This window comes from Pollicipes pollicipes, unplaced genomic scaffold (genome assembly GCF_011947565.3).
Source record: "Pollicipes pollicipes isolate AB1234 unplaced genomic scaffold, Ppol_2.1 Scaffold_3216;HRSCAF=3773_pilon_pilon_pilon, whole genome shotgun sequence".
In the NCBI taxonomy this organism is placed as follows: Eukaryota; Metazoa; Arthropoda; class Thecostraca; order Pollicipedomorpha; family Pollicipedidae; genus Pollicipes; species Pollicipes pollicipes.
In genome coordinates, this window is record NW_023596251.1 from 5,397,280 (window position 1) to 5,414,782 (window position 17,503).

The 17,503-nt window shown below is 50.6% G+C and overlaps 1 protein-coding gene across 1 annotated transcript in view; it reads right to left on the minus strand.

The window, feature by feature from the left end:
• Nucleotides 1–17,503, minus strand: part of Ca-alpha1T (Ca[2+]-channel protein alpha[[1]] subunit T) — a 170,371-nt gene that overhangs the window by 51,538 nt on the left and 101,330 nt on the right. Inside the window, 1 exon segment of the mRNA XM_037213767.1 lies at nucleotides 781–893. Within this exon segment, the coding sequence (XP_037069662.1) occupies nucleotides 781–893 (113 nt within the window).

Below are 17,503 nucleotides of genomic sequence, written 5' to 3' on the forward strand. Positions count from 1 at the left end.
TTCCCGAACAGAATACCATCAGACGGGCTTGGCAGATACAGACGGACTCCAATGCGGCTGGTTGGAATGCAAACTCGGTTGCCCAATGCCACTACCCGCCCTGACTAAGGCGGGGCAGAAGCGAACGCTCCTCACGTCATATATATATATATATATATATATATATATATATATATATATATATATATATATATTTGTACGTTGTATAGAATCAGTGGCACTCTGATCACGTGACAACTCAAACCAGTGTGAGCCTTTCATAGATCGTCAGCCAGTAACCTCGCTGCCAATTTGCCAGCTTACTGCTATTGTATTGCTGGGAACTCCCCTGTTGGATTGCAGTCAGTCCACTTGCGTAAACACCCCATAGACATGCCTGAGAGTCTAAAGAGAGCCACATGCTTGATTCACCTGCTGCATGCAGGCTTCCATCTCTCTCCGAACAAGAGAGCAAGAGCAAAAGAAGGAAAGCGAGGGAGAAAATTAGAGGGAGAAGGTGAGAGGGACGGAGCTTAAAGGAAGAGAGGGATGGTGGGAGGAAGGGAGGGAAGTAAGGGAGGGAAAGAGTGAGGGAGAGAGACAGAGGGCGAGCGAGTGAGGGGGTGAGAAATGGAGACAGCGATAAACAGTCAGATAGACGTGAGCCACAGAGGCGCAGAGCCAGGGGGAATAGGTAACGAAAGGGAGGGGGCAAAGGTCACGAACCCATTTAGGACCTCTCAATCATGAGGCCAGCGCGCCAATCACTGAGCACCTCCGGGCAGCGAACGGTGCTCCCACCTTCGATCTTGGTGGGAGGCAGATTGTCGCAGGTGTGTAAACCGTTGTCCTTCCCCAGCGAGCAGATGTAGTCCTTCTCCTGTTCGTTGGTCCGGTAGTAGGACGATATGGACCTGTCGGAGAGGCCGGCCGTGGCAGAGTGCTGAACACAAATAGAAGCGGGGGTTTTCGACTCCAGATGTCGCATCATCAGGGCCACGTGCACGGTCGGCGGTGGGACGTGCCTTTTGTCAAGTGCGCAACACGAAATTGTTTGAAGTGTGTTTTCTCCTCAGTTTCCGTCAACGCTTTACTCATGGATATTTCTGAAAATGGCAGGACTTTGCACGAGACCTTTGAAGGTATCGTCGCATGAGCTAACGTCCGTTGAGAACTGAGTTTATGTTTTAAAGTATGGTGCTGGGAGGATTACAGCTCAGCGCAACGTTTTCCCAGGTGCTAATCAATCCTGATTCTGGCACACCTGGGAAACGAAGCGAGTGATGAAGGGGTGGTCAGTCCCCGTTAGCCTCGACCGCTCGGCAGTAAAACCTCAAAGTTCAGCCATTTCAAGAAGAGGACCAAGCAGACTTTGAATGTGGTAAGCGATGCTCGTTTGCGATCTCGGCATACCGGGAGGCTTCCTTTCCGAGGGGGCGGCGCGCCTGCCCCAGCCCAGCTGAGCGGGCGGCGTGCTCGGGCCTGGTGGCCCATCTGGCCAAATTCGCCGTCACTTAGAGCACGGGAAATAGATTGCCGCACTGATCGAGTCACCTTTTTCCGCCGTCGGCTAATCAATTGCTAATCTAACAGAGCGCTGCGCCTTGTAACAATAACAGGTGGCGGCCGGGAGCGGCCGCGCTCCTGGTGGCTTTCTGCCCGGCGACAGTCTCCTCACGGCCTCGAGCACCTCCACTTGGAAGAGAGAGCCTCAGGCGCCCAGAGTCGCTACGGTCCAAGTGGCTGTCTGGCTGCCCCGCCATGATCGGCGCCTGGGTGAACTACGGCCTTCGAAGCGAAAGTAGCTGCATGCGTCGTAGGGTAATCAAATGCCATCATTTAGAGTGTCTGCCTGCATGCTTTATATTGGAGCTGGGCCACCACGTGGTCACGCGGGTCACATAAACATCATGAGTGATATGGCATAGAAAATTGCGACGGTACCCTTCCAATGGACGGCCTTCTCTGGTCTTCTCATTGTCTTTTCCAATTTTCAGTTGCTCTGCGACCACGGTGCCCCGGCCAGTCTACAACATTTAAACACCGGCCACATCAATATTTCATTTTGTTTTTGCTTCGGTTTGTTCGTGAACGACAAAGTCCCAAGGTCATTTCATCAAACAGCCTGTCGATGCACGATGCCGTTTGTTGCTATGTGCCTCCACGCCAAAGACTCTTATCCTGATGCCGAATTTCATCGGCAGAGGAAGGTGGCAATATGTATGATTAAGTAACGAACACTTCACGATTAATTCGATTAAATACAGCTACTAAGCGCTGGTGTTTGGCCCAGTTTCACATTCTTCTTGATATGTTGCTAACCTCCTTGATTTCTGCGACAATCAGCTAACTTTTATACTCTTGGCTGTGAAATTGTGTCATTGGTATGCGAGTCACTTCTTGCTCTTTCAGAGCTGACCCTTGTAGTGGCAAGTGGTTGCAGTTACCAGCTGACATCATGAAGCTTTTCCCCAGCGGCGGGAGCCCAGGACCACCCCTTCCGGTCACTGTCTCAGGTCAGGTCAGGTCAGGTCAAGTAACCCCCAGGACGACCTGCTGACCAGCGTTGTCCCCGAATTGCTTCATGAATGAAACACCGCAAGAGCGAGAGGGTCACTCAGCATGCCTAGTAACCCACGAGCGGGTTACTCAGCATGCCTAGTAACCCACGAGCGGGTTACTCAGCACGCAGAGTAACCCACGAGCGGGTTACTCAGCATGCCGAGTAACCCACGAGCGGGTCATTCAGCACGGTCCATCAAGCGCAGCACCACGTCCGTGGGGATCGTCTAATATTACTGCGCCACCTCTGCGCCCTCCATCAGAAGCACCACAGCGTCACTCGAGCCCCGGCGCCGTCTCTGCTCTAACAGTAACGGCCACCTGACTCCCATGCCGTCTCTGCACGCTTCAGACAATGTCAGCCCAGCAGCGAGGCCGGAGTCGCCGCGCCACGAGCGCTCTGCGTCGCTCGGCCGCACCGCGACGGCAGGGCGACCGCGGACGAAAGGCCAGGGGCGGCTCCACCCGAGCCGTTCCAGGTCAGAGCCGGGGGAGCCGCATGAGCGATGGCCGCGCGTGCTTTGCCCGCAGCTAGGTTTGGAAGCTCACCAGAGGGCTGTTAAAGACACTGCGGGCAGATCTTACGCAAGCTGCGTGTTAATGTTACATTGGCGTTTGTTTAATGCGTCTGGGTTAAAAAGCATTGATATTTTGTTCAAGATCTCCCTAACATCCAAGCTACTTTCTACAGCTACCAGCACTCCATCCCATTGACATTTTATCACATCTGTGGCTCACATGCTTGTAATTAAGCTTTCGTCCACCTAAAACACATCCACTTCGAGTGCAACGAGCCTTGCTTCATATCAGTCAAACGCGCGTCGAGTGAAGTGTGACACTGGCTCCGTAGAATAACACTCGTGTGACACTCAATCTACGCTTTCAGCTAAATTTACTCACATCCTGCAGATGTTCTAAGCCTTGCACCTTTACTCGGAACAGACAGTGCAGCGCTAAAACCTGTGCGTGCATCGACGACAAGACAGGTCCGGCCACCACCAGCTAGCACATGCATCAAGTGTGTACCTTGAGTCAGCCACGACGCGAATCTGATAATAAATCGGTTTCACCACTGGAAATGAGGGATGTCTGCAAAAGAACACGGGTTGATCATCAACCACAAGCAGCCAAATGCTGAACATGTTAAAAAGCAAATGATTGTTGGCAATCGCCAAAAGCGGGTGCTAAAAGTGAAAGCCAAAATCACAAGCTGGCTAACATCCGCAAATGGTGGCAGGTCAAGCGTAGATAAAAAGCACACCCCAGCCATTTACTGCAAAAATCGAGCATCAAAAACCTGCAAAAGGGCATGATGATTACAATCACAAAAATGGAAAGTAAAAACACGCACGAAGAAAAACTGGTTGGAAAGTGTAGACAGCGGGATGATTAACTGCTCGGCAAAAGCTTATTCCGGCTGCAGTAGCATCACACACAACATTCCATGCGGAAAAGATATAAAGGTTGGAGAGGAGACGAAGTTCTTCAGCCGTCAAGGAAGCCTCTAAGCTCCTACTTCTTGAATAGGTGCTGCCAGCGTCGGTGTACCGTACTTCTATTGCCGATTCCTGAACTCGAACCATCACTCGACATTATGACGCTGTCTCCATCACTACATCCGGTATAGGAGTCTGCGGCCAGTACAGCCACGCGCTCCAATCACGAGCATATCACAAAAAAGAATCGATCCGTCTCTTTAGGTCATTGGTATGCCACGGAAGCGACGCGAACAGCCTCCGTGACAGACAACAGCCCAGTCCGGACCACACCACAGAGCACACAGCCCAGACCAGACCACACCACAGAGCACCACAGCCCAGACCGGGCCAGACCAGTGCTAGTAAGCGCGGGATCCGCGAGCAAGCGGCGCGTCTGGTTGGCGGCCAGTCTGCTCCCCTCTGAGCGGCGTTAATTGCCCCGCGGCTATGAAGGGTCGACAGGAATGCAAACAAGACGTCAGTCACAGGCTCTACACACCAGATGTATGCTCCACTCCGTGCTCCACTCCACTCCAAGGGACCGAAAGGGACGTTTGAGTGGCGCCCAGCCACAGAGCGCGGAATGCATCCTGACATAAAAAAGGACGCCCTTCATTCTTCTCAGATGAGTTCAAGTAATTGTAAAGCCGTCTTTGCGTACCTACGTCCTATACTCCTGAAGGAATTGAGCTACGTTAGAGCGCTTTGATTTGACTCGTGCTTCGTGGATTGGCCGTCGCATGGACGCGACTCGGGGTAAATATGGAACTGACTGGAAGGTAGCGGGTACCACTCCACCTACTATCTCGGGACAGAAGAGAGACAGAGACCAGCACAACGTTGTTAGGTAACCTGTGCAACTCTTAACAGTCTTAACAGTCAGTCTAAACAGTTTCTCGAGATATTACTCAATTTAGGACCGAAGACGAGGGCACGTTATGTCGTTCGACGCTGCCCTTCCAATCTGCATGCAGACAGGCCACCCATAAACCGGCAATAACTTCGCAGCCTGCCAGTTACTGAACGGTTTCGTAGCTACTTTGTTCAACCCACACCGAATACTCTTGTCATTTGACCCAGGTCAGCCAGTTGCCAGGCCAGCTGCGTTTCATGGTCCATACAGGGTAGTGACTTACGATGCCTTTTCTTTAGAAAAGTCACATGCAAATGAGACAGGAGTAATAACGGATTCTGCTGAAATTGGACGAATAGTCGGGTATGATGAATATGATGGCAAATGCCAGGTAAAGGTCACCATGGGATGGCGGCATACAACCACCATGGGATGGCGGTATACGACCACCATGGGATGGCGGCATACGACCACCATGGGATGGCGGCATACGACCACCATGGGATGGCGGCATGCGACCACCATGGGATAGGCGGCATACGACCACCATGGGATGGCGGCATACGACCACCATGGGATGGCGGCATACGACCACATGTCGGGGTAGATGTTGGCTGCTAGAGAGCGACGCTTTTATTTCTGAAAGTGAATAAGCCTAATGAAACAAATATGCTAACTCATAAGACTACAGCTAAAAGTATCATTAGGAAAATGAAGGGCATGTTACTGAAAACCGCAAGTTAAGACGAAATTGGGCTCTTCACGTATGACTACATCAGAGCGCAATTCCAAGGTCAGCTTTCGACAATGCTAGGTGTCTAAATAAAAGGAAAAAGCCCAATCACAGAAAGTTAAATGCATTACCAACGACTGTAATATTCTACTATGGTGCGGTTCGACATAGCCAAGATAGCACACACGCGCACACACACACACACACACACACACACACACACACACACACACACACACACACACACACACACACACACACACACACACACACACACACACACACACACACACACACACACACCACACACACACACACACACACACACACACACACACACACCACACACACACACACACACACACACACACACACACACACACACACACACACACACACACACACACACACACACACACACATATATATATATATATATATATATATATATATATATATATATATATATATATATATATATATATCAATAGCTTATCTAAACCTGAGCTCAACGTTTTGCCTTATCTTTAAAATTGATATGAACTTTTGTGTTCGAAGTATATGGGAATGATGCAAGCTGTTCTGGAGGCATTGCTTTAAATGTCACGGAACGCAGATAACTCTCAATGCCCTCACCTCACCCCGCGTGAGGATTAATATCTTACAGAATGAAGTAATGCTTATGACCACCAGCACGTAACAATTTCTAGCAAGATCGATGTCTTGCTAGAAAAGACAAGGCAACCCCGCTTTTAATTTACACACATTTGTGTTTTTAGACACCAACTTGTAATTGCCAATGATAAAGGCTATGCATGTTTGCAGTTAGCTGATTAAGTCCGCCCAGCAGATAGACATAGAGTAGAATGTTCCCTCAGCATGAATCAAGCAAATATGTACGGAAAGCGCGCACTTACACTTCGCTTTAACACCCGGCCCGCCATGCCGAGAATAAGTGTGTTGATAAAAAAGCCATCAACCAAACAGAAAGTCGCTAGCTCTACCGTTGAATGATACTAGATCACGGAAGAACGCTTTCTACAATGCGTTCGTGTGCTCCATATGAAATGAAAATGTAGCAGCCCATCTCCACTTTCAAGTCCAAATCATTTGCAAGTTAATCGACGGTAACGGCCTACATTCCGAATCTAGACGGCAACTGCGCTCAATTCCGGCCGTGCACATCATAAGTCACATTTACACATCGCGCTCTGCATCCGCCGCAGCTCCCTGGGGCGCCGGCGGGCGGGGGCGTAAATGCCCCGCCCCCCCCCCCCCTTCTGTCACCGACGAAATTTGGAACCGCCCTTATTGTCACCTGGCGTCGAATGTTACAGAACTGATGCCATATATCTTTAAACGCGATAAACCACAGAAGCAAACACAAATCATCAAACATTTTATTTTCGGGAGTTGATTTGCACTGAAGTGTTATTTGCTGGCCATCAAACGCTGCATAATGCTTGAGACTAGCCCAATAATAGACTATCAAATAAAGGTATACTTAACATAACCAGCCCAAGGGCGTGTAGTTCCCTATTCGATTGGGGGGGGGGGGGGAGGGGGAGGCAGGATTGACGCTCCCAACCAGGAATGCAGTTCTTATATTTAGTAATCATTTTTATCATTCTTCGTTTACCGTAATTTAAGGGGTTTAGCACGCCCGCAAAAACGAATTTTGAGAAACTACACCTGTGCTCCCAACTGTGGAAGAAAGTGCATCAAATCTGGGGGAGAGTGTTCTAAGTGTATTTGGGAGGCAGGCTGAGCCATTTTGCTTCTTGCACTCATCCTTCTCCCTCCCTCATCCCCACGTACTTTACAAAACTGCACCCTGCATCCCTGCATTTACCGATAACATGGTTCTACGAAAGCCTAAAACAATGTCACTTTTGGTTTGTGACGTACAATCAGCTGGAAGCGCTGGCGACCTTCACGATCTTCGCATGATCCCTGCCGGTCCAGAGCTCGCACTTCCAAACATGATCTCTGCCGGTGTAGAGCTCGCACTTCCTAACATGATCCCTGCCGGTGCAGAGCTCGCTCTTCCTAACATGATCCCTGCCGGTGCAGAGCTCGCTCTTCCTAACATGATCCCTGCCGGTGTAGAGCTCGCACTTCCTAGCATGATCCCTGCCGGTGCAGAGCTCGCACTTCCTAACATGATCCCTGCCGTTGCAGAGCTCGCTCTTCCTAACATGATCCCTGCCGGTGCAGAGCTCGCACTTCCAAACATGATCCCTGCCGGTGCAGAGCTCGCACTTCCTAACATGATCCCTGCCGGTGTAGAGCTCGCACTTCCTAACATGATCCCTGCCGGTGTAGAGCTCGCACTTCCTAGCATGATCCCTGCCGGTGCAGAGCTCGCTCTTCCTAACATGATCTCAATTATTTAGAGCAAAATGCATGCAATTTTGGCATTAACAGATGCAAACATCATTTTTGGACGCCTCTGACACATTCATTTGGCCTTTTATGTAATGTGATGACAACTAAAAACGTTTCATCTCACGCCTGTCTGTCAATCAGAACGCAAAGTCTGAGATGCAATGGGCAATGTCAGAGGTCTACACCAGTGATGCTCAGCCTCTTACCTCAAAGCTGCCGTCCCCCCAGCAGTAGGAAGCCCCGGATGAATCCTTGGTATGTATCGCTTCAACAACCTCCGTTTACCTCTGAAGCTACAGCTCAGGTTTCTCCAAATAGCAAGCCTCCTAGGCCGGCAGGGCGTTTTAGCGTTATTACCTTTCAACAAACTGACCATTCGCTACATTATTTTAGCCAGTCAGTTTCTCACAACATGAACACAACCAACAGCAGACCACAGCCTTGCGCTGAACCCAATGAATTCCGTGTGGCGAGCAGCCCAGCCCACCTGTCTCAAATGGCAGGACGCTTTAAAACGCTGCGTAGCAAACTGATCACGTTCGTCGCCAGATCCTGTGGCCACCCATGATTCTTACGGCTATTAATAACCCTGTTTATTTGGTATTTTATACCGCTAAGCATGTGAAGTGAATCGTGTTCCGTGAATTTAGCACTGATGAAGTATAGTTTGTAGTATGTTTCCGTCACCTGCTAAAAGCTATTCTGATTAAACCTAATATGTTTAACAGCATCTTATGGCTCATCAGCCTGCTCATGCAGCGAAACGTCAGCGTTTCGACATGTGCTATGCACATGTCGAAATGCTGACGCTCCAAAGCTATGCTGACGCTCCAAGCGTTAGCGAGTACAGACCATTAATGAACTTTGAGTTTCGTCTAGCTGGGATGATCTGCTGTAATATGGCCTGGTCTATTGAAATTTGTTTCCATTTTCGTAATCGTGTCACCAATTGGTTCGCAAAAGTGTCAGTTTTGTCACTGATCATATACGACAAATCAGAAAGTTCTTTCACCGCTGCTGACAGCCGTAGCAGGCCATCCGATCGCCTGGGCTGTTTGTCTGGCCTTAGGCCGGCGAGCGGTGCTCCCCATGCGACCGGACAGAGCGGGCGGCGGGCGGGCGTCGCGAACCCGGCACCGGGCCGTCGAGAAGCTGCGGGGTGGCGGGTGCCGGCCGCCGGCACCGCCACTCCGGACAGATGGTGCTGCGTCTGGGCGGTCCGACCGCCGAGCGCGGAGGGCGGGAGCGGGGTCAGGGGCCGCAGGCGGGGCCGAGGAGTGGACCGGCGTCGGTGGTCCGAGATAGGTGCGTGCTACGCGGACGACGGGATCCTTCGGCTGCATGGATCATGGATCATGACCATGAAATTAGGTGAGTGATCTCAGATGAAATGGCGCGGAACAGCTGCCACGTGTCGATATTAATGTATATGATATATGAATATTAATATAATACATCAGAGATGACGGCCAAGGCACCGTGACCAAACATCATTCATGAAACATTCATATCACAGACCTAATCACATCACCCGAACTCGGCTCCACGTCAGCCGACAAAAAAGAGCGTAATTGCATTACACGGCAACACGACTGCTGCCACCGCAGCCCAAATGTCAAATGTCGAATCAGGATCCGGCGAGCTGATGGCCCACCGGGGTTCCATCCCACGCCCCAGACCTGTGACAGACCAGGGTAGCTGACCTGACCTGACCTGACTCCGGTCAGGCGTGCTGGCACAGTGGTGTCGACAGCTATAGCGTGGAAACCAAGTCTCTGCGTGGCGCAGTCAACAGTGCCGACGATCTCATCTCAACAGTGCCGATGTCGGTAACGATCTCAAGCATGTTCCTTGTCCAGCGGGCTTTTCTGAATGACTGCATCGTCAAGCAGGGGTAATGAAGTCTCGCCGATCGCTCCAGACTAGAGACGGATATTGTGGGATAGAAGGCGGAGTCCGCTTCGAGCTATACTGAAGTTAACGCGGCGTTGGAAAAACTGAGTTGCATTGATCGACTTCATGACGCAATGCCCTCGCATAAGCGGACAGTGGCTGGAACGTGTGCGTGATTGCACTGTGATTAACCTCGATGACATCATTCTGAGTAAACAAGTAAGAGGAAGTAATCCTTACGTTTAGATGTTGCAATATGTAGGACTGGCTCACCACGAATACAAATCTAGTGCGTTAACAATAACCTGGCAAACCATCGCAACAAGAAACCCGGCTATGTTGCTTCTCGCCGCGTTTCACGCAGTTCTCGCACAACTGAGACCAATGCCAACGCATCCAGCTACAGCGCCTCACGCCTCCAGACCATATATCCTAACTCAGCTCACACATAACTTGCCACGCGGTGCGTTGTAGCGCCACGTGCAACAAGCTGGCCCGCTTTCCGCAGCCGGCAGAGACCTGGCCGTCCCGGCCGCGGGCTGCTCCCGCCGGGCGGAACCGCGCGGGTCAGCAGAGCACGCCGGGGCCAGGCGTCAGCCGGCAGAGACCTGGCCGTCCCCGCCGCGGGCTGCTGCCGCCGCGGCGGAACCGCGCGGGTCGGCAGGCCACGCCAGGGTCAGGGGTCAGCTGGCGCTGGCAGCATCGGTATGGGTTCGGTGGCGCTTGCCGGCGCGTGGACGCGGCAGTGGCCGCCGTCGCTTCCCACCGGCGGTGGCAGTAGCAGTAGCTCCGGCTCTGGTGCCGACTGCAGTTCCGGCTCCGGGGTGGCCTCCGTGTTTGTTTTCTTTTCCGTGCCACAACCTCTGGGACCGTCCCGCCTCGACCAGGGTTTTGATGTCCGTCCTCCGTATCACTTTTCGCCAGACTTTCACGCTTCGCATCGAAGCATATCACAAGAAGTCTTCATACCAGACCTTGTTTCCATTCCCGTCGCTTTCCCCAGTTATTATCCTGTCTCCGTGTCCTTGTCCCTATTTGCCCTCGTTTTTGTCCCCGACCCGCCTTCGTCTCCGTCTCCCTGCTGCAAAATATCCGTGCTAGTGGATGAGCTCAAAAACCGCAAAATCAGCACCCGTCTCCCTGCATTGCCGCTGTCGCCGGATGCCGATGTCGCGGTGGATCGACCTTGATACCGACCTCATCCCCACCCCTCTTCTGGAGAGCGCCCTCCTGCCCCCCGCCGCTGCTCTTGATAGCTCCATCGCTTCTGGTACCACTCCAGTTTCTTGACCAACCCATCTAAACCTCCAGCAACCAATATTCATGGTAGCAAAATGTTGAACCGTAAATAATTGCTTAAATGCTATGAAAACATTGACGAAATAACTGGATTTTAAGCAGGGGCATGGTTTTTGAGAATCGGTTTGGGAGTAGTGAAAAAATAATGCAATGTACCGCCAAAATATGGATGCCTCCCAAACTAATGCACAATGGTCTATATGTTCTAGCATTTTACACGGTCTAGTTTGGGACACTAAGAGTCGGCCGTGAAAAACAGTGAATCAGCCGACCGGCCGGGCCATAAAAGATACACTGATTTGTCGCTGACATGTCACTGAGTCAGGTCACCGAGTCAGGTCACCGAGTCGGGTCAGCGAGTCAGGTCAACGAGTCAGGTCAGCGAGTCAGGTCAGCTAGTCAGGTCAGCGAGTCAGGTCAGCGAGTCAGGTCAGCGACATGGCAGGATCAAATTCGTGACGGCCGGATGCAACGCGCAGCGCAAAGTTCAAGATGGTTTTTAGGCTTTGTGTGTTTTTCTCCCACCCGTTGCCACGGCAGGCGACAGTGCAATATCGGCCATGCGAAGGAACCAAGATATTGACCAGGCAGGCAGAAGGTCAGGCGAGATTTGATGACGCACGTGGGACAGCCCAGTGAGAATGCCGTTGCACTTTTTGACGAGAGCAGATACGTGAGAGTCCCAGGCGAACTGCTCGTCCAACACCACGCCACGGCTCCTCAGGTGACGTGAGATACTGGAAGTCCTGAAATATTCACGTATTACATCCTGGCGGGTCCTAACAGTAATGGGAGGCATGCCTCCACATGTTGGATGGGAGCGGCAGACTTTGAATATAATGAGCATGATCACGGAAGTTTGAAGAGAACCAGGTAGGATCACTGGAGTAGACTTGAAGTTTGAACAGAAGCTTCGAATGATCGATCACATCAAAGTACTTGGATAGACCCAGATAACAGAGAAGAGTGGGCTGCTGACGGTCAGTGGCGGTAAAAGGAATGGTCAGATACAGTAATGAGCGCGGTTTCTGTGGAGAGACGGGATTAAAAACCGTGCTGGGATGAGGAAAGGAGGTTATTTCCAGTCATGTTGGAGCAAATCGGCTTCTATGCCTACCCTCTCGACAAGCTTTGGAAGGACAGGAACGGATGTAACTAGGTCTGAAGTCTGGAGCGTCTGATGGGCCTCCGGACCTCTGAAAGGGATGCGCTATGGCACGTAACAGGGAGTCGGTAAACTCACAGGATGTGAGACAGGTGTTGAGAATGCGATGGATGACGTGGCCAATCGTTTTGAAATAACTATTCATTATCTTAAGCCAAACAGAGGCTCATGGGAGATGTTTGCATAGAAAAGAGAACAGGACGGAGCGAGTCAATAGCTATAGGTTTTACAGAAACAGGCACTGGCCCAGGGTAGATAGGACGGGGGTTCCAGAGGCAACAGCTGGGACAGATGGAATTTGGTCAAATTTGTTTAAGGGCAATGCAGTGCAGAGTACTGCACTTTGTCATTGCAGCAATTCTGCCTCATAATTGCAAAAGTCGAATGCTTGTGCTGGGCAACCTTGGAGTATGCTTCAATCGCCATCGCCTGAACTAGTTCTCTGGTCCTCGAATTGAACATGCAGTGCTACATGCCTGTGGGGTCGCTTTAACGTGCATTTGGCCGTGGCTGCCTTTGTTTGGCTCAGGTGCTCGATGCCGCTGTTCCAGCATCGTCGTAGACATGGCATAGATATCACGGCACATTGACTAGTGCATCTGACGTCGTGCTGGCCAAGTGTGTTGGGCAGTTTGGATGGACCTGAGATTGCTTAGAGCTGCCGGCTGCCCCCGGAGAGCGCCAGGGAGAGGTTAGAGCTGCCAGCCGCCCCCGGAAAGCGCCAGAGAGAGGTCAGAACTGCCAGCTGCCCCCGGAGAGCGCCAGAGAGAGTGGCAGCTCTATGTCCGACCTGCTCCAGCCGTAAACAAGACGCGCCGGAAGCCATATGGCCTGCGAGGCGAGTGGCAAAACCTGTCGGCTTTCGCAGTATCCGTCGCTGAGATGCTGGCTTGTGGAGGGTCTCACGCAGCCAAGCGATATATTGGCTCTGACACCGCACATAAGAGGTACCCCCGGCGCGGTAATTTACATTGTGCTGTATGGTATCATTCAGTTGGAACATGTGTTGGCATTGCAAAGAAAAACCACAGCACCATGCAATTTATGTCCGCTGTTTTTTTCCAGATCCTGGTGGATAACTTTACAACCGGAAAGGACGAAACAAACACGAGTTAATCCCTGCCTATGTTGCCAAAAAAAAACGTCGGTCACGTGAATGATTCATATGAAGGAAGGGGACATCTTCCCTCGACAACAAGCCTAAACAATGAAGCCTGGACCTCCATTGCATCGTTGACTAACGTATGCTCCAATTCATTAGCAGACGCGGCCAGCACTGAGCATCAGACCCGGCCGCGTCCTTCATTTGAACCCAAAAGACCCAAGCACAATGTGACCCTTCAAAGTTAGGCGCTGAAAACCAACCGGGAACAATTACAGACGTGCTCATCGGGCGCGCGGCCGTCGGGAGCACTGCGCCAGCCGCATCGATCACCGGCTGAGCCTTGATTAAAGCGGGCAGGACAGCAGCGCGGCACGGCACCGCCGCCCGCAGCGTCGCACCACACCGAGCCAGGAGCATGCAGGGAGGTGGCCTCCCCGTCCTGCGTGCTCTCAATGTCGCACCGCACCGAGCCAGGGGCATGCAGGAAGGTGACTTCCCGGTCTGCGTGTCTGCAATGTTGCACCACACCGAGCCAGGGGCATGCAGGAAGATGGCCTTCCCGTCCTGCGTGTCCGCAATGTCGCACCACACCGAGCCAGGGGCATGCAGGAAGGTGGCCTCCCCAGTCTGTGTGTCCGCAATGTTTCGTGGTGCGCCTGGACACGCGGAGACCGCAGGCAGAGGCGGAGAGTGGAGAGTGGTTAGTGCGTGAGATGGAGATAAGCAGAAGTTCACAGTCAATAAATACGATGGCTACGGCCGGACGAATACGCGATAGGACTAAGCAAAAGTTTTTGCTTCATGAAGTTTTGTAATCATAACCTTATCAATTTAACGATTATGAGTTATAGTTATAATTTTTGTTCGCCGAGCCACTGCAAGGTGCTGACCACAAGATGGGAAGACCACCACATGGATAACTATGTAGAGCAACTTAAGATCGCTTTCAAATTTTTGTTATTGCCGGATTTTTGTGGGGCAATGTTACGGTTTTAGAATGACCATAGTTAGCAACACAACCACTTATCTCATACTTACTTGTTTCACAACTGTTAGTTGCCTTACAGTAAAAAAAACACACGCTGCAAAACTATCAGCTAGTTGTATTAGTCGTCAATGCATGACGTGGTTAAACGGGTTTCTTACGTGGGTATTCGAACTTTGAATGTATAAAACGGCTTCAGCGACCTGCAAAAAAGTAGAATGGTCAGCAGTCACGCCCCAGGGCCGGGCTCAGTGCGTTTTTGGTTTAATATCGACTATGGTAAGCAGTTCCCGCAGGTCACCTCGCCAAAATCGATCTTCATAGCGCCCCATATGCGGCAATAAAAGAGAAATCATGACCTGTTCGTAACGCAGGCCTGCGTCATGGCGATACTGAGCACTGGACTGATCGGCTTAACATGCACAGCCACATATCAGGAAGGCAGGGTTATGAAGCTTGAGTCTACGGGGTAATCTGCTGCAGGAGTTCAGCAGGTCTCTCACGACTAAGACCGCAACTCTTGAAGTTTGCCTTCTTGGTGCTCACTTTACAAGGTGTTGCCGGCAGAACGGAGTTTTAGGCGCTGAAAGCCGCCTTCGTATTGTATCTGATCTGGGAATTTTATGCAGAATAAAGAGATAACAGGGCTATGGCGGCGTCACCTGGGGAACTTCTTCCTGCGTCACTGTCGTAGTGTATCAAAACAACTCGGCTTCCTTCCACCCTGCCACCTACTCAGCGAAATGAGCGGTGTCTGCGGACTGTTAGAGAGGTGCTAAGGTATGCTTGCTACTTGCCGTATTTACAGGCCCGGGCTAGTTGTCTGCCCCTCACGGTTCAGAAACAATTAGTCCCCAGCTGTGTCGACAAAACACGACGCCGACTGTCCTCACCAGAGGCTTATTGCGCTAAGTGTATTAAAGTTTCTTTTTTACATTGTGTTCCAGACGTGGTGTAATAATATGTGCCATTTTAGAGGATTCTAGGTGATCCTTTCTAGTAATAAACGTCACCATCAACCGGTGGCTCCTTGAAACATTGGCCGTTGGCCTGAAGCCCAGTTGGCCATTGGAGCACACAACGGAGCATGGCTAGCTTTGTATGAAATAGTTCGACATTAAAAATGTTAAAAACCGTAAAACTTTTTGAAGATGGCCGTGGCTGATTGAACGCTGCGTGCTACCAAGCGTTTTTGAGCTTGCGTCGTTAATTAATATGGTAACCGCTAAAATCGAAATCATCAGTGAGCTTTGGTTTCGTATGTCGCATAGCAGTGTGCTCGGTTTGTTTGTTTGTTGTTCATTGTCGATGATGGACATGCAGCAGCACATAAGGTGATAAGCAGATTGGCGGAAAAAGCGGAACGAATAAATCTGAACGCCTTTCCCGACAGCGGCGACAGACAGCCATCGCCGCCAGGAAGCACTCGACCTACCGCGCCCTGACCCGATCTGCCAGCTGAGACGGGCCTCGCGTTCGCTGCCGCTCCAGGTCTCACTTATACGGTCTCTGGCTGGCGGCGGACACCCGGCTGGCTCTTCATGTGGATGACCATTGAACACACCGCTTATCGGTATATGTATTGGTATCGGTATTGGTTATCGGTATTGGTGTCGGCATCCGATATCAATATCTGTATTGGTGCCGGTTGCTGCGGTCGCTTGTTTCCACCGCCTTCATAACGTTTGCTCGCCATGGGCTTAGAGGCTTTCGGCGAAGGAAAATGAGCCGTTTCGGCGCCGGCCAACGCTGGCTGGTCTTAAACTGATCCGCTGGTTTTCATCCAGGCCCCCAGACGGCGTTGGAAGCACAGCGTGATTTCAAAATATCTTTCCTTCCGATCTATGTTTCGTTGGTTGGACGGAGTTTAAAGCTGTCGCCCACTGGCGATTAGGTGCAGTCCAGCATCACCTGATCGCTGGCGAGGGCTCTAGCATCGGCTCTCGACCACAGCGTCTTTTGTCTTTACCTGAACCTGTTGTGGGAGATTCAAACAAATGCATTACGTTTCAAAACGTCTATGGCTTTAAAACATGCCTTGCCACAGCTACGACCTGTCGCTGCATTACAGTGATTTTGGCAGCGTCCTCGAATTGCTGACTGGGTGTAAAGCAGCACCCTATGATGAGTTATCTTTCACTCCGTTTGCCCATATTGAACGTGCATTTTCACTCCTACCTGATATTGTCCAACCAAACATATCAAACTTATATTTCCCTTTCAGATGTTTTAAGGTGTCATCCAAAACCGAGCTCACTTGAAACCATCAAGTACAAACAAGGCTTCACAAAAACTTGGCACCCATGTCTATATCCTGCGTCACCTACATTCGAATCAAGCCCATGTATGTACAGAGCAAAGGCACCAGGTACCTTCAAGCCCGAGAGCATCAGCGACTCCAGCCGCTTGCATGTATCAAGTTTGGTTTGTTTACAAAATGCATCACAATGTTCAGCTGTGCGCCAAAGTGCAAGGTTTTCACGCATCCCCCATTTTTTTCGGTCACACCGCCCAAACATTATAGCAAAGCAAAGCCTGATGCAAGCACCAGCAAAGCCTGGTAGAACATTTTGCTGCGCGTATTTCTTTTACCATAAAAACTTGACCAATAAACTGCATCACTTCTGAAATGTAGAAGTGAAAAATTCAAGAAATGTCTTCTAGTTAAATTTACAAGCTGAATATCACCGCTTGAGCACTCATTTTCACAGACTTTAATTCAAATAAGCTGATTACAAAATTTTGCCAAAAAAAGGTCAGTCTTTTTATGTATGTAGTTGCTTATATTTTCTTAGCATCATACGAGTGTGGTACAACTTTGTTCTTCCTTCCTTTCCGACTGCCTTTAAAGATATCATGTATTGCTTAAAATGTTGATCAATTTCCCTGCAAAGTGCCCCAACTGCAAACTTGCACGTATTTTATAAATGAGTTGGATTACTTCGCCACCCGCCTAAACATGTTTGATATGCAACCAAAAGTCAACAATTCACAAGGAATGACGGAGAGATTTTCACGCTCGGAGCTTATTTTTACCGCCATTTTGCCCCGTCAATCCCCGAG